The sequence below is a fragment of the Cajanus cajan genome, chromosome 4 (assembly GCF_000230855.2).
Source record: "Cajanus cajan strain Asha chromosome 4, NIPB_CcT2T_4, whole genome shotgun sequence".
NCBI classification, from domain to species: domain Eukaryota; kingdom Viridiplantae; phylum Streptophyta; class Magnoliopsida; order Fabales; family Fabaceae; genus Cajanus; species Cajanus cajan.
This window is the reverse complement of record NC_138520.1, coordinates 43,274,244-43,292,371: the sequence shown is the minus strand read 5'-3', so window position 1 is coordinate 43,292,371 and position 18,128 is coordinate 43,274,244. Positions and strand designations below refer to the sequence as shown.

General features: G+C 37.7%; 3 protein-coding genes across 3 annotated transcripts in view; 2 read left to right on the top strand and 1 right to left on the bottom strand.

Moving 5' to 3' along the window:
- Nucleotides 1–8,324, bottom strand: part of LOC109793148 (alanine-tRNA ligase) — a 37,304-nt gene extending 28,980 nt beyond the window's left edge. The window contains exons 1-4 of the mRNA XM_083072484.1: nucleotides 8,015–8,324; nucleotides 7,726–7,792; nucleotides 7,550–7,627; nucleotides 6,807–6,859 (exon numbers count right to left, since the gene is read on the bottom strand). Of these exons, the coding sequence (XP_082928610.1) occupies nucleotides 6,807–6,859; nucleotides 7,550–7,627; nucleotides 7,726–7,792; nucleotides 8,015–8,251 (435 nt within the window). The 5' untranslated portion in view covers nucleotides 8,252–8,324. The remainder of the gene's footprint in view (nucleotides 1–6,806; nucleotides 6,860–7,549; nucleotides 7,628–7,725; nucleotides 7,793–8,014) is intronic.
- Nucleotides 8,325–11,673: 3,349 nt separating this feature from the next.
- On the top strand, nucleotides 11,674–14,996 carry LOC145957309 (uncharacterized). Its single transcript, XM_083073541.1, has 3 exons — nucleotides 11,674–12,405; nucleotides 12,507–13,427; nucleotides 14,385–14,996. Exons 1-3 carry the CDS (start codon nucleotides 11,674–11,676, stop codon nucleotides 14,994–14,996), a joined length of 2,265 nt encoding a protein of 754 aa, XP_082929667.1.
- Nucleotides 14,997–15,640: 644 nt separating this feature from the next.
- Nucleotides 15,641–16,171, top strand: LOC145957308 (uncharacterized). The gene has a single exon (XM_083073540.1). It carries the CDS (start codon nucleotides 15,641–15,643, stop codon nucleotides 16,169–16,171), a length of 531 nt encoding a protein of 176 aa, XP_082929666.1.
- The last annotated feature ends 1,957 nt before the right edge of the window (nucleotides 16,172–18,128 follow it).

Here is an 18,128-nt window from a genome sequence, read left to right as displayed (position 1 = left end):
ATAGGAGGTTGGTAGGAAAACTCATTTATCTCATTATTATAAGACCTGATATTGAGTTGTTAGTCAATACATGTAGAATCCTCACTAATGACAAGCTTGCAATCTGAGTTTATACAAAGAGATCGATTGTCATTTTGTTCAGGCGAAGTTGTTGTCCAAGGAGCTTAGTACCAAGTTTATCAACTCTAATGGCTAGCTTGCAAACATTCTAACTAAATCCTTAAAAGGATCTAGGATTCATTTTATAAGTTCCAAGCTTGGTGCATATAATTTATAAGCTCCAGCTAGATGAGGAATGCTAAAATAGTTGTTTATTATTCGTCGTATAGCTTTACAGGATGAGTCATAGGCTATAGATTTTTTCTTTGATTATATTTGTTCTAACCTCTCTTACATGTATATATATATGAAATAGATCAGCTGAGATATGCTCACTGATTTTTCCATATTTTAAATCTCAAGTGTCATAAAGTACATTAACCATTGGTATCAAATCTATGCTTAAATGGAATATGCAGCCAATGCCAAAAAGCCCCAAAAACCACAATGGCACTATGGTGGCATGGAAGCTGGTATGCTAAAGCCTTTTGACCATTTACAAAAAAACAAATTGAAATAAATATTAAGAACAAATAAAATAAACAATGCCACACACAACAAGCAAAGTACATCCATGTTGTTAGAGACACATTCCACATATGTATTAAATATTAATAGTCAGTTGGGCCTAGTTACTTGCCACTAGTGGCAACCTGACTCTGTTTATAACAGAAACAGTCGGGCTTAGTTATGTTTGTATAGATTCCAATTAAAACAATTGTCTCCACCTGACTCTACAAATATAAAAGCTGCTCTTTCTTTAATTTTATTTCACAAGAAAATATTGCATAAAGCACAAATGCAATTTGATGCCGAATCTTTACCATCTAATCCAAGTCATTTATCACTGGTCCAACCTTTCAGCAGTCATTTTGACCACTATACAGTTCCCTCTCAAATCAGTTCATGTTTAATGCTTTTCTAAGAACTGGGTTCTCCTTCTAAGCAGCAAAATCAATTTGAAATGAATTCCACCTTCCCTTTGGTTTGGATTTTGTTCACCTAGGCAGCAATCACTTTGGACATAGAGGATCTTAGAATTTGGACTTCTTAACCCCACAAAACTACCATGTAAGGTTGAGACCTTCCCATACTTTATAAGAACTACATTGGTCATGTTTCTAGTCCGTGGGATCTCAACACCCCCCCCCCTCACACTCAAGAATGGTCGTCTGGAGCGTGCACAAAAAATGTGGGGGACCCAAAAACAACCCCCCTCATACCTAGGGAAAGACATCTAGAGCGCAAGCAGATACTGGTTGCACAATAATAAATCTAGAATAGGATCTTATACCATCTTAGAAATTGGGTTTAGGACATATAACTTGGAAGGGAATGACTTCCCAAGTTTTATAATGACTTCACATGCCTTATTATCAACATCCACTGCCTGGTCCACCTCCATATTCACCTATGCCTGATATTTAGATTCCAGCTCCACTGCAGTCCCCTTTTCATCATTATTTTTACCAGTGCAATTTAATGGTGCATTCAGTTCTGCTACTGAAATACATGGAACTCAATTCAGAATTGCTTAATGGGCCAGCAATGCTCTTCAAAGGCCTATCTCACCCCTTCTGCAGCAGGTTCCACTAGTCAGACCCAGTTTGCTGACTAAGGCAACACATCATGTCACAGAGGGTCCTCAACACCTCTTGCTCTTATCTAGACAGCACTAAGTCATCAGAGAGAATGACCAGAATCTTCCTATTCCTTCTATTGGCTCCTCCACCTTTTCTCACCTATACTCCCACATGCCCCTCCCTGTTAAAAATATTTTTCTAATTCTTCAATGACTTAATAATCTTGTCAGTTTGGGTCAGTCTGCATGAGATAATTCAGTCAACTTGTTTCTAATTCTTGTCTTCTTTTGTTCCTACATCAAGGTCTTCATCTCAGACTCTCTTCTCTTCTTCTCTCCTCCCTCCTCCATGGTATTCTTTCTTTTATTTTCTCTCTTCTATTCTTTTTTTCTCCTCCATGATTATCTTTTGTTCCTTTTTCTTTCTTTTTTTTCTGTTCACTTTTTTTCCCCATTTCTTTATCTTTTTTCTGTTCCATTTCTTCTTCTTTTTTCTGTTCATTTTTTTATTTGGGCACTAGGGATCAACATAATCATGGCTCAAACAAACACTACTGGAACTGGTCCCAATCATAGTCCCACACCATCAATGGGTTCTTCAATTGGAATGTTTAAGTCTACCGATGACAACATTGAAATATTTTGGAAGTGGAACAACTTAAGATAAAAACAATAAAAGTGTGACATGTGATTTTTGCTTAAAAACTTCTAGGGGAGGAATTACAAGAGCAAAGAAACATCAACTTGGAATAAGAGGAGATATAGGTGCTTGTAGAAAAATACCAGAGGATCTTAAATTAAAAATGAATGTTGCTTATAGAAAGAAAAAAAATGACAATGAAGTATACATGGAGTCTATGGAAGAAGATGAAGAGGAAGATGACATCCAAGCTATCGCTAGATTTAAGAGACCTATTGTACATGTGTTGAGGTTGGTGGATAATGAAAAAAAAAACAGCAATGGGTTACATTTATGAAGCTATGGAAAGAGCCAAAGAGACAATTCAACTCTCTTTCGATCACAATGAAGAAAAATATAAGGATATATTTGCAATTATTGATAAAAGATGGGATTGTCAACTTCATCATCCTTTGGATGTAGCGGGATATTATCTAAGTCTTGAGTTTTTTATAGAAATTCAAGAATTGATGATGATGATGAAGTGGTGGATGGCCTCTTCAAATGTATTGATAGGCTTAGTGAAAATGATGACATTGTAGACAACATTCACACTCAATTACTAATACATAAAAGGGCGAGAGGCAAGTTTGACATTCCTGTAGTAGTAAGGGCAAGGGTTAGAAGACTCCTAGTAAGTGAGCAAGTTCTTAAGTTTATTTCAATATTTATTAAATTATTAATGCATTGTACATGACATGCATTACAGCTGAGTGGTGGAAGAAGTATGGAGGACATACACCACAGTTGCAAAATCTTGCCATTAAGGTACTAAGCTTGACTTGTAGCTCATCTGGTTGCAAGGGTAATTGGAGCACCTTTGAGCATGTAAGTTAATGACTTAATGTATTTATATGCAATTGAAATGAACAATTTAAATTTGAGTTTACCATTAAAAATGGAAACTTAACTAACATTCATGTTTTTAAATTATTATAGATTCACTTAAATTAGAGAAGTAAACCTGAGCACCAAAAGCTTCAAGACTTGGTTTTTATTAAGTATAATCAAGCTCTTCAAGAACACTTCAAGTGTTGGGATGTAATTGACCCTATTGTTTTAAATGATGTTGATGATAACAATGAATGGATGTTGGGAGGAGATCTAGATGATGATGGTGATATTGAAGATGGGTTGGTTTTTGATGATGTTTTGACTTCGACAGATGTTGCCGAGGCAACTTGGGCTAGTGAACCTTTGCAATATACTAGGAGACAAACACAAGTGAACAAGGCAACAATAATTGCATCTACATCTAGGAAAGAAAAAGGAAAAAAAGTGATGGAAGTAATAGAAAAAGATTTAGATGATGATGATCATGAAGTAGAAGAAGAATATAATTCCAATAGTGGAAGTGATGAATTTGAAAAAGAGGAAGACTTTAATTTTGATGAGGAAGAAGATTGAACTTCAATATTTACTTTTTTAGTTACTTAGAGCTTTGGCATTTTGTTTTCTAGACATTTTATATTATGCTTTATTTGAAAATTATGAACTTTTATTATTAATGCATGAATTTAGAGTTATTTTTTCTTTTTTTTAGCTTTTATTTATATATTATTAATTACTTAATAAATATAAATATAATACTTGAGTAGCAGTCATGCCACTATCCGCAATCCCGCTATCCCACTTTTGGGGTCGGCCGCTCCGCTATCCAAGATTGACTACTATGTACCAGATGTACTTTCCTTGGCTAACCATCTTCCCATAAAGAATATACATATTCACCACCTTAGTGCCCTGATGGCAGACTTTATATTTCCATGGATATGTTTTTAAATGAATTTCGCTTTCATTATTCCACAAAAGTTAGGTTTGTTGTTGCCACCTCCTTTGGGGGCTTGTATTTCAACTTCCTCCCTCCTCTCATTTCACTCCCCCTTTAAACACCACCTCCTATTTCCTCTCCTGCCACCCCCTCTTCTACTAAAGCTTCCTCATATTTATCCTCTCCTATCACTCCATCCCCTCTTCCAGTCCAAATTTCTCGATTTACTTCATCTTGCTCTATTCATCCAATGCAAACATGCACAAGATTGAAATTGTTAAACCACGGTTGTTAAAGATTGTAAGGTGGAACCAAGATAGAATCTTGTTTGCAACCACCAATTCACCTTGAGGACAAGGTGAATATTTAGGGAGGAGTATTTTTAGGTAACCCGTCAATAGTTAGTTATGTTTGTTAGTCTAAGAAATAATAAGGATTGTGTTAAAGGGCCTACAACTGATTAGACCCATTGAAGGTGGCTTAAAGTTAGTCGAACAGTGGTTGTATGTAAATATGAAGAGGGATTGAAAGAGATTTCATCTTGTCATAAGTGGGAAAATTAGGGCCTTTGGACTTTGGGAGGTGCAGAATCTCAAAGGGGGAGAACCAAGCACTTAATTAATTGAGTATCAGAGCATTGAGTGATTGTCCCTTAAAAGCTAGTTGTTAAAGGGGGAGAACCAAGCACTTAAATAATTTATCAAGCATCCCATACTATTTGATGTGGGACTTAAGAACCCCATAATACCCAAGTCCCTATCATAGCCTCACCCCAAAGAGACGACATCTTGTTGACACTCAACAATGCTTCACCTAACCTTTATGGTCAACCCCTCCGTAGAAAGCCCTTTTTGAGTTATCGACAATCAACTCTAATCTATGAAGCTACTAACTCCAACATGGACACCGGACACGACTAATGTCTATAAAGTAGGACACGAGGACATGGCATATATATAAGCTTTATAATTTTCATATGATAATGACCTTTAGAAGACGAACCATATCTCTTAAAAGTTAAATGAGTAATTCATATAAAAATGAGACTCACAACATATAACAAAAATGTTATGAGCCTTGCAATATTTATAAATAAGTTGACTTTGTATCTTTATTTTATAGGAGTATTAGATAAGTGTTTAGCTAAAAGTATGAATCGATTTACTCTCTTGTCTCGTGTCCAAGTCATGTAGAAAAAGTGTTAAAGTTGTATCATAAAGGTGTCCAAACAAAAAATAAAAACTTTATTTGTGACACATTAGATAAGTGACGAACACGTGGCTGACAAGTATCGTGTCCGAAACGTGTCGAGCACACCGACACAACATTCTAAAGATGTGTTGGTGCTTCATAGACTTTAATACCAATTGATCAGCACCCAAGCACTTGGGGAACCCTCCTTTAAAAGCTAGTTGTTAAGGGGGTAAAACCAAGCACTTAAATACTCCATCAAGCATCCCATGCTACTCAATGTGAGACTTGGGCACCCCCTAATATTCAAGTCCCTATCATAATCAGATGCCGCTAATCGTAACCTGGTTCTGTTTCTAGTAACAGAATTAGTTAGGTTAAGGTCAGTTTGCAACAGAGTTCAGTTAAGACAGATGTCCCTTTTGACTCTAAATATCAGAGTTCATAACACTGCTCGCTAAGTATTTGCTAAGTAATTATAATACATGAGAATCCTCTATGATGTCTCTATCAATTTTTCCTTCACTTTCTTTTGTTCTCTCTAACTAAACATAGATGTGAATTTAGTTATGATGATACATATTAAATGCAAATACTCATTGGATTAATGGTGGACATAATGCAGAGGCATTTTTCACAACCAAGTACAAAGAGAATAGTGACTTCAACAACATTCAACTGTATTACAAGTTACAACTCACATCTATGTTTGCTTCAATCAAGACTAATATTATAGTAATAGTGTTAGGGTCCTCTCTTTGGAAATGGGAAAACATATCCCAGCAATAGAAAACAACAACAGTCACTATAGAAAAAAAACAAGTAAGGAATGAAAAAGATCTCTGTATTATTCAAGAATAGGGATAGAACAGTAACAAGTGTACCCAATGAAGTACTCTCCTTTCACAATGGATTCACTAGTCAAAACTCTAATACATCCAATATGCCTCTTCTTCAATCAGAGGGCTATTTATATGATAAAGGAAAACAACAGCTAACCAACTTAATAACAGAAAACTAACTATTCTAACTGAATAGCTCAGAACCCCTTACGCCCTGACTTGCGTTTCTTCCTCTGATAGATCTGCAAGGTTCTTTTAGCCCCTATTGTTGTCTTATCCTCTTGTCTAACAAATAGTATGAGTTTGTACATTTGCAAATCAAATTTCCAAATAAAAAGTTAAAAAATCTAAATGGTCTGGCAATTAATGAAAAGTAAAAAACTATAAAGGAAAAGTACAAACAAATTATGTTCCTTCTTTCCCTTTTTAGTTATTTTTTTTGGATTGTGACTTTTGTCCCTGCCTCCATATGACAATCCCAGCACATTTTACACAATAAATTTTAAACTTGTATTCACCAGCAGTTTTCAAGATATGATGATTCTAACAAAGCATACAAACTAAATATATACATTTCATGATTAAATTAACTCAAAATCCAGCATTTTAAAAGTCAATAGATATAATGAGATCATTTCTCACCTCTTCACTGACAAAAAGACGCAAAGTGTTGTAGTACACGACCCGACGAGGCCCTACAAGATAACCAAATTTGAAGAAAAATAATAATCTGCTAATTGAATTATTTATCGAACATATAAAATAGGGTGAATTGAAGCTTCTGATAACATAAGTTGCAGTAACAAATGACACATATATACCATCAGCAATTTACTGAATTTAACAAAGATACAAACTTCTAATGGTTGACCACGGCCTTAAAATCAACGGTAAACCTTCAATTTAATTCCCCAAAGATTATGAAGTTGCCACATTAGTCCTCCAAAGATATTTGTAGCTAAATTAATTGCTCAAATATTACAAGTGTCACCATATTATTCCTCAAAGGATTTTTTTCACCAAATTACACCCTCAGAGACACAAAATTATCACCAAATTGACCCACAAGGAAGATTAAAGTGTTACCACAAAAGGGCGAACTGGGTGACAATTTGGTATCTTTAAGGAACAAATATGGCAACACTTTAATTTTTAACAGGTCAACTTGTTGACAAAAGCAATTAAAGGAGCAACGAAGTGTGACACCCAAACCAAGAACCAAATTGAGGATTCACTCGAAAATCAATGATCTGCACAAGTTCTAACTAAGACTATTCAACCCTAATGAGATTCTGTAACAAAATACAAAAATATAATCTCTTTTACATGCCACCAGAAGAATGAAATAGCAAATGCAACACTAACAATAAAGCATAGAATCTCACTTTTAAGTACCAGGAGCCCCGAGCCAGCAATAGCCCCACATGTAATCACCGGATGTGAAGCTGCGACGAGTACACCTTCTGCAATGAAAGATCAACATACAAACCTAAACATCAGAAACTTCATAAATTGCAAACAGAAGAACCTATCTCCAGTAAATAAACCACAAAACGCAAACCTTTGATCTTCCCAAACAAAAGACCCTCATAGGCACCGTACTGAGACTTGAGATCATCCAAAGCATCCTACATTCAACAGAAATCAAAATCATGCAGACGAGTTAACCAAAAAATTTTGAAGAAATAACCGAAAAAACCAATGGAATGCGCGTTGCCATCGAATTAGGTCATAGCGAATCAAATTTATATACGGTCCTTTAATTGCTTTTCTCATTCCCACTCATTTTGCTTTTTGAGAATTTTCTCGAGAAGCAAAGAGAGAGAGAGAGAGAGAGAGAGAGATTTTACCAGGGTTTGATGAAAATGAGCCGAAGAAGTTGAACGGATTTGGGAAAAACGGGTCTTTGCAGCATCGAGTGATGAATCGACGGCGTCGTTAAAGGCCTTGTGGTAAAGCTGGGCTTGCGCAACGGCGTAATCAATAAACGCTGTCGTTTCATTAAAGGTTTGAGGATTGTTGGTTTTGGAGTAGTCGTCAGGTGCAGGGTGTGTCTCAGATTCGGGTGATTCCGCCACTGTCGCCATTGTCAAAGTCACTGATGCACCTTCTTGTCTTCTGGGTTAGCCTCGTTTTGTCTCTCCTATTTACCGATAATTTTTTTTTTAAAATAAAATGGAGATTAGTATTTAGTAATGATTAACGTCGTGGTGTGTTATGTCCACCTGGCTTCTAATCGGACACGTGGAAAATTATGGACCTGTATATTGTTTATTAGACTTAATAAAAAAAATTTGGCTAAAATAATATTTTAGTTCCTTATAATAATTATTTGTTTGAATTTAGTCCTACTTTTATTTTTTATCTCAATTTGGTCCTTAATAAATTAATTGGTTGCAATGTCGGACTTCCGTCCAAGTTATTTAAACGAAGTTAACTATTGGCCACGTGGATGCCACGTAGATGCACAGGTGGATGCCACGTGGATGCCGATTTTTTTTAAAATACCTGGAACCAGAACGGCCCGTTCTGAAATCAGAACAGACCGTTCTGGTTCTAGGAGTTTTCAAAAAAATTGGCATCCACGTGGCATCCACGTGGATTTGGTACAAAGCATTTCAAACACTAGATTTGATAATATTGTCAATGAAAATTGATAACTTCAATTGTTAAATAGTTAGGCTATACAGTGTATCATTAAGGATAATGCATTGTATCACTAAAGACAATAGTAGCAGATTTTATTTCATTGTTAGTCAAACTGGAGTGAACCACTTACTACCAAATTGACACTATACAGTAAAGGATGAAATAACATAGTATTTTTTCTTGAAGTCATTAACGATGTACCTCAACAACAAGAACCTGTTCTTGAAGAGGTAGAACCTAAAGTAAAGGAAGAGGATACACAAGACTAACATTTCACTACACAACCACATGCAGGGACAAATCTAAGTTAAACACAGTGGGGGCTGTAACATCCTAAATTTTTAATTAATTAAATTTTAATTAATTACTATTTTTATGAAAATAATTTATATCATTTTATTTAGTAATTTTATAAAATTGCAGTAGATTCTAAATAATAATAATTATATTTACGAGAGAAACTTGAGTCTAGTAGTTATTTATATTTATATTCTAGAGAGCAGAAAATAAATTAGTATTTTAAATAATTATAGAAGTTGCAACTGTTTTATTTTTTTTTAATTATTTATTTACCATTTTAATTAAATAGAGGGGGATGGGCAGGTGAGTATGGGCCTGGCCCAGTCGGAATTATTAGAGGGGTTTTGAGGGTAGTCAGTTACCTAATATTCATTTTAACATCAGACGCTTGAAGGAAGAGGGGAGAGGAGAAAATTCTTGAAGTAAGGCGTAAAGTGTTCAGATTGCTCCGTCGTTCTTCTGTTGGCCTTCATTCATCATCCTTAAGGTACGGGGGGATGGGTTTCTTCATATGTGAATATAGGGGTGTTCGGGTAGTGAGGGCAATCCCTAAGTCCCTCTAGGAACTCTATTTAAAATTCTGAACGATTATCTGTGCAATCGATGTTCTAAATTCTTAATTCATTTGGAAGAACTTATTTCTTGAATTGTCTTTGAATTCCATTGGGGCTTTCTTGTTAATTCTTTATCCTTAAATTTGATGACTTGAATTTTATGTGTTAAGAAGAGTTTAGATTTTTTTTTTGTAAAACCAATGGAAACCAATTTTTGAGGCTTGAGATGTGTATGGATTGATTTGGAACGTATGAAGAATATAAATGGAGTTAAACTGAACCAACGGGGTGTAGAAGTAGTGAAAATTGGTAAAAACCTTGTTGGAACTCGTAAAACGCAGGTTTAATTGCACAGAGGGGAGTCTGGGCAGAGATTTGGGCGCTCAGCGCCAGTTTTGGGCGTCGGGCATCGGGACCCCGACATACGTTTGTAATTTTGCGATATCTTTCTGTGTAGTTATCCAAATCGAGTGCCGTTTGTTTTGTTAGAAACTAGACATCTGGGGATACCACTTAGACACAAGAAGCGTGTAAAAATATTAATATTTGATCAAGTTATGTGAGTTTCAATTTGAGCCTTCCAATCTGTGTGCGAACCACAACATCAATTTTTGTGAGCCCTGAATGGTAACCTAAACGACTTTATTAGGATTTGTGTTCTTCATGAAAGTTGTAGATATTTATGTTAGGATTCTAATGGAGTTGGTATCACTTAGAAAGGATATGTATATCTCGAGTTATGGTTAAATTATTAACTGAATGTCATAGATATTGTGATGTGTGTGAAGAATTATGTGAAATTTGTGATCTATGATGTTGATAACTTAATGATAGGTACCTAGCATGTGAGGATGATATTGCATGGATTGTTATTGACATGTGATGATGTTATATAATGGAGATGCATTAATTATGAGTTACGTGGGATGCATGAGTTGCATGAGACTTATGAGTTGCATGTGGTGCTTGAGAAGCCAGACGTGGCTATATTGCATTGGACCCTGGGCCCAGAGAGGGGTTGAGACAGGGGGGACCATGACGGGAGGCATTCCATGCGTGGGCCGTTGGGTGTTTAACTGCGCAGCTCACTGGCCATAGAGGGTTTAACGGTGGGTGGATTGCCTTTGCACGGGCCGCTGGGTGTTTAACCGTGCAACATACCGGCCCTGGGAGGGTGTGAGAACGGTATGCCCGCATTGGCAACAACTAAGGGAATTGACGAGGTACGCCCATTGTGCGGAGTGCCAAGTTGAGACTCTTAGGAGAGGAGATGTGTATGAGCATATAGTGAGCATGTGTATGAAAGCTTGTATGATTGAAAAAAAAATGATGTTTGGTAATTATATGAGATGTATTTGTTGTTTATATTTAATGATGATATTTTGGTGCACGGTGTGGGGTGGGAATTGGGTAGCTCTATGTTCATATATGATGTTATCTATCTCTCACCGTCCTGTTTTTATGTGGTTTTCTTTTAGGTGAAGATGAAGGCACTCATAGTGTTGAGTTCTAAAGGGAAAGGGTTCTGCTCTGATAGGATGTGACATTGGGGCATGAATTTAGGATGCTTTAGTTATGAATTGTTATTTGTCGTTTGAGGAGACTTATTTTTAAGAGTTTTATATTCACCTTATATTTGTAAATTCTGGATTCCTTTCATTTTCTTTAGAGACCTTGATAATTTTCTTTTAGGAGTAAAACTTTATTATTATTATTATTATTATTTCTATTTATTTCGAGACTTGTGAACCTATGAGTTTTTATTAAAATATGTGGACCCTTCTTGATGTTATATTTATTGAATTATTCTTATTGTTGTTACTTATTTATTATGGGGTAGAAGGGTGTCACATTTAGTGGTATCAGAGCAGGTCGATTCATTCGCCCTTGAGTTATGAGCTTGCTATGTTTCTGTGGGTTGTGTTGTGACGTTGTTTAACTGAGATGATTGTTTTAATTGGTTTGTTTTGTTTTGACTCTCTACTTTTCTGTGAATCAGAAAAGTGATGTCTGGGGGAGGTAGGAATGATCGTGCTATCGTTGAGGCCTTGATGGCTATGGCTCAGGCTGTAGGCAACCTGAACCAACATCAAGAAGTGGACTGGCTTGCTCGGTTCCAGAGGAACCATCCACCTACCTTCCGTGGTGGCTATGACCCGGATGGTGCTGCTGACTGGATGTTTGAGGTGGAGAAGATATTCCAAGCTATTGAATGTCCACAGGTACATAGGGTATCTTTGGCTGCCTTCATGTTGTCTGGAGATGCTGGAATCTGGTGCCAGAGTACCTACCAGAGGATGATTGTTGAGGGTACTCCGATGACGTGGGATAATTTTAAGAGGTTGTTTTTGGAGAAGTATTTCCCACAAGATATTCGCAACAAAAAGCAGGTGGAGTTCCTTGAGCTGAAGCAAGGGGATGATACTGTGGCAGATTATGTGGCCAAGTTTGAGGCACTGGTACGATTCTGTCCCGCTTATGAGGGTGTTGCAAATGAGGAAGCGAAATGTGTGAAATTTATTAGTGGTCTTCGACCGGAAATCAAACAAGCTTTCAACTACCAGGGCATTGCTAGATTCCACGAGCTGGTGAACAAGTGCAGAGTTTATGATGAAGATAATCGGGCTAGAGTTGCTCACTACAAAAGTGGAGGGCCTGTAAGGAATCAGAGCAGGCATGGGTCTTCTAGCAGGAGTAAGCCTTACTCTCGTCCTGCTGGAAATTCAAACAGTAACGGGGTAGTGAGGGTTCAGTGCATAGGAGGAGTCAAGCTCCATCCACGAGCCAGACATCTAGAGCTGGGAGTACTGGTTCTACTCCTTCCTTCACTTGCTTCAAGTGTGGGAGGCCAGGGCACCGAGCTAATCAATGTGGGGATAGGGAGGTCACCTGTTTCAGATGTAATGAGCGGGGGCACATTTCTCGAGATTGTCCTCGTGCACAGCAAGGACCAGTGACGGCTAGTGGAGAGGCTGGGGGGAGTGCTAGTGCTAGTCGGGGTACCGGTATCAGCAGGAGTGCTAGTGCTAGCGGCAGTGCCAGTAAGCCGAAAGCTACAAGGAGAGTATTTGCCTTGAGTGGTACTGAAGCCGCTCAATCCGACGACTTGATCCAAGGTATGGGTTTCATTGCTGGAATTCATTTAGTTGTATTGTTTGATTCGGGTGCGACTCATTCGTTCATATCACATGCTTGTGTTTCCAAATTGAGATTGCTTGTTTCTTCCTTACCTTTTGTATTGAGTGTGGAGACGCCAACTAGTGGGTCAGTTTCTACGTCCGACGTATGCTTGAATTGTTCTGTTCATATTAATGGTAGAGACTTCTTAGTTGACTTAATTTGTTTGCCTCTGAGTCAGCTAGACATCATTCTTGGTATGAACTGGTTATCTTCCAACCATGTTCTTTTGAACTGTGCTGATAAAACTGTTGTTTTTGGTCAACCCCTTGAGAGAAAGAGCAAAGACTTTTTGACTGCCAACCAGGTTGAGGTGTCTCTGAGAGAAGATGCCCAGGTATACATGTTACTAGCTTCTTTGAGTTCTGAGAGTAGCGCTGTCTTGGATAGATTACCTATAGTATGCGATTACCCTGATGTGTTCTCTGAGGATATGTCTAATCTACCACCCGAGAGGGAGACAGAGTTTTCCATAGACTTAATACCGGGGACGGGACCCATTTCAGCTGCACCTTATAGGATGTCGCCCTTGGAGTTAGCCGAGCTTAAGAAACAACTAGAGGAGCTGTTAGAGAAGAAGTTTGTGAGACCTAGTGTATCACCTTGGGGAGCACCTGTCCTATTAGTGAAGAAGAAGGATGGTAGCATGAGGTTGTGTATAGATTACCGCCAACTCAATAAGGTAATGATTAAAAATAAATATCCATTGCCTAGGATTGATGACCTTATGGACCAACTGGTGGGGGCATGTGTGTTTAGTAAGATTGATCTTAGGTCAGGTTACCATCAGATTAGAGTGAAAGAGGAGGACATACCCAAAACTGCATTTAGGACTAGATATGGACATTATGAATACCTTGTAATGCCTTTTGGTGTGACTAATGCTCCTGCAATTTTTATGGATTATATGAACAGAATTTTTCATCCGTACTTGGATAAATTTGTAGTTGTCTTTATAGATGACATACTCATTTACTCCAAAACTAAAGAGGAGCATGAAGAGCACTTAAAGGTAGTACTTGAGATTTTAAGAGAGAAACAGTTGTATGCTAAATTGTCTAAGTGTGATTTCTGGTTAGAAAAGGTGAGTTTCTTAGGTCATGTGATTTCAAAGGGGGGGGTCGGTGTAGATCCTTCTAAGGTAGAAGCTGTGCTTAAGTGGGAATCCCCTAAATCTGTGAGCGAGATTAGAAGTTTCCTTGGACTAGCTGGGTATTATAGGAGGTTTATAAAGGGGTTTTCTAAGATAGCATTGCCTTTGACTGAATTGACTAGAAAGGGAGTTCCCTTTGTATGGAATAGTAGGTGTGAGACTAGTTTCCAAACCCTTAAGGAAAAATTGACTAGTGCACCAGTTCTAGTTTTGCCTGACCTTAATAAACCTTTTGTAGTATATTGTGATGCTTCTAAGATGGGGCTAGGTGGAGTGTTGATGCAAGAGGGAAAGGTAGTAGCTTATGCTTCTAGGCAGTTGAAAATCCATGAGAGAAATTACCCTACCCATGATCTTGAATTGGCAGCTGTAGTATTTGTTTTAAAGATTTGGAGACACTATTTGTATGGTTCTAAATTCGAGGTTTTTAGCGACCATAAGAGCCTTAAGTATCTGTTCGATCAAAAAGAGTTAAATATGAGACAAAGGAGATGGCTTGAGTTCTTGAAGGACTATGATTTTGAGTTGAGTTATCACCCAGGTAAGGCAAATGTCGTAGCGGACGCTTTAAGCAGAAAATCACTTCACATATCTTCCTTGATGATTAGAGAGATGGACCTTCTAGCTCAGTTTAGGGATCTAAGTTTAGCTTGTGAGACTACCTCTAGTAGCATAAGATTAGGCATGATTCGTGTAAGTAATGACATGTTGAAGGAGATTAGAGATGCTCAGTTAGAGGATTCATTCTTAGTGGCTAGGCGAAAGGCGATAGAAGGAGGTAGTGGTGGAGAGTTTGTATTGGGTAGCGATGGAGTAGTAAGATTTGGTGACCGTGTGTGTGTACCTAGTGAGGCTACCCTTAGGCGTTTGATACTTGAAGAGGGGCATAAAAGCAAACTTAGTTTCCATCCAGGTTCAACCAAAATGTATCAAGACTTGAAGAAGATGTTTTGGTGGCCTAGAATGAAGAGAGACATGAGTTTGCGAGTGCTTGCCTAGTATGCCAGAAGGCTAAGGTAGAACACCAAAAACCTTCAGGATTACTTCAACCCTTGAGTATACCAGAGTGGAAGTGGGATAGCATTTCCATGGACTTTGTAGTTGCTTTGCCTAGGACTGTTGGAGGGCACGATTCTATTTGGGTGATTGTAGATAGATTGACCAAGTGTGCACATTTCTTACCTATTAATATTAAGTATTCCCTAGAGAAACTTGCTAAGCTTTACATTAGTGAAATTGTGAGATTGCATGGTGTACCATCTAGCATAGTTTCAGATAGAGACCCTAGGTTTACTTCTAGATTTTGGGAGAGTTTGCAACAAGCATTGGGGACTCAGCTTAGACTTAGTTCAGCTTATCACCCACAAACCGACGGTCAGACTGAGAGAATTATACAGTCATTAGAGGATTTACTTAGAGCCTGCGTGTTAGATCAAGGGGGTAGTTGGGATAGCTTCTTACCTTTGATAGAGTTTACATATAATAATAGTTTTCATTCTAGCATAGGCATGGCACCTTATGAAGCACTATATGGTAGGAGGTGTAGAACACCTTTGTGTTGGTGTGAGCCGGGAGATAATCTTGTTTTAGGACCGGAGGTAGTACAACAAACCATAGAGAAGGTTAAGTTAATTTAAGATAGAATGAGAACAGCCCAGGGTAGACAAAAGAGTTATGCTGATAAGAGGAGGAAGGACTTAGAATTCAAAGAAGGAGATCATGTATTCCTGAAAGTCACTCCGTGGACTGGGGTTGGTAGAGCATTGAAGTCTAAAAAGCTTACACCTCGTTTCATCGGTCCGTATCAAATTCTTAAGAGAGTCGGTACAGTGGCTTATCAAATCGCTTTACCTCCACATTTGTCAAATCTTCATAATGTATTCTATGTTTCTCAACTTCGAAAATACATCCATGATCCTTCGCATGTGATTGAGTCGGATCATCTTGAAGTTAAGGAAAACTTGACAGTAGAAACCATACCGGTGAGAGTTGAGGATCGAATGGTGAAACAACTTCGAGGTAAGGAAATTCCTTTGGTTAAGGTGATATGGGGTGGAGCAACGCCGGAAAATGCTACTTGGGAACTTGAGGAGAAGATGAAGGATTCTTACCCGGAATTGTTTGCTTCAGGTAAATTCGAGGACGAATTTTCTTTTAGGATGAGAGAGTTGTAACATCCTAAATTTTTTATTAATTAAATTTTAATTAATTACTATTTTTATGAAAATAATTTATATCATTTTATTTAGTAATTTTATAAAATTGCAGTAGATTCTAAATAATAATAATTATATTTACGAGAGAAACTTGAGTCTAGTAGTTATTTATATTTATATTCTAGAGAGCAGAAAATAAATTAGTATTTTAAATAATTATAGAAGTTGAAACTGTTTTATTTTTTTTTAATTATTTATTTACCATTTTAATTAAATAGAGGGGGATGGGCGGGTGAGTATGGGCCTGGCCCAGTCGGAATTATTAGAGGGGTTTTGGGGGTAGTCAGTTACCTAATATTCATTTTAACGTCAGACGCTTGAAGGAAGAGGGGAGAGGAGAAAATTCTTGAAGTAAGGCGTAAAGTGTTCAGATTGCTCCGTCATTCTTCTGTTGGCCTTCATTCATCATCCTTAAGGTACGGGAGGGATGGGTTTCTTCATATGTGAATATAGGGGTGTTCGGGTAGTGAGGGCAATCCCTAAGTCCCTCTAGGAACTCTATTTAAAATTCTGAACGATTATCTGTGCAATCGATGTTCAAAATTCTTAATTCATTTGGAAGAACTTATTTCTTGAATTGTCTTTGAATTCCATTGGGGCTTTCTTGTTAATTCTTTATCCTTAAATTTGATGACTTGAATTTTATGTGTTAAGAAGAGTTTAGATTTTTTTTTTGTAAAACCAATGGAAACCAATTTTTGAGGCTTGAGATGTGTATGGATTGATTTGGAACGTATGAAGAATATAAATGGAGTTAAACTGAACCAACGGGGTGTAGAAGTAGTGAAAATTGGTAAAAACCTTGTTGGAACTCGTAAAACGCAGGTTTAATTGCACAGAGGGGAGTCTGGGCAGAGATTTGGGCGCTCAGCGCCAGTTTTGGGCGTCGGGCATCGGGACCCCGACATACGTTTGTAATTTTGCGATATCTTTCTGTGAAGTTATCCAAATCAAGTGCCGTTTGTTTTTTTAGAAACTAGACATCTGGGGCTACCATTTAGACACAAGAATCGTGTAAAAATATTAATATTTGATCACGTTATGTGAGTTGCAATTTGAGCCTTCCAATCTGTGTGCGAACCACAACATCAATTTTTGTTAGCCCTGAATGGTAACCTAAACGACTTTATTAGGATTTGTGTTCTTCATGAAAGTTGTAGATATTGATGTTAGGATTCTAATGGAGTTGGGATCACTTAGAAAGGATATGTATATCTCGAGTTATGGTTAAATTATTAACTGAATGTCATAGATATTGTGATGTGTGTGAAGAATTATGTGAAATTTGTGATCTATGATGTTGATAACTTAATGATAGGTACCTAGCATGTGAGGATGATATTGCATGGATTGTTATTGACATGTGATGATGTTATATAATGGAGATGCATTAATTATGAGTTACGTGGGATGCATGAGTTGCATGAGACTTATGAGTTGCATGTGGTGCTTGAGAAGCCAGACGTGGCTATATTGCATTGGACCCTGGGCCCAGAGAGGGTTGAGACAGGGGGGACCATGACGGGAGGCATTCCATGCGTGGGTCGTTGGGTGTTTAACTGCGCAGCTCACTGGTCACAGAGGGTTTAACGGTGGGTGGATTGCCTTTGCACGGGCCGCTGGGTGTTTAACCGTGCAACATACCGGCCCTGGGAGGGTGTGAGAACGGTATGCCCGCATTGGCAACAACTAAGGGAATTGACGAGGTACGCCCATTGTGCGGAGTGCCAAGTTGAAACTCTTAGGAGAGGAGATGTGTATGAGCATATAGTGAGCATGTGTATGAAAGCTTGTATGATTGAAAAAAAAAATGATGTTTGGTAATTATATGAGATGTATTTGTTGTTTATATTTAATGATGATATTTTGGTGCACGGTGTGGGGTGGGGATTGGGTAGCTCTATGTTCATATATG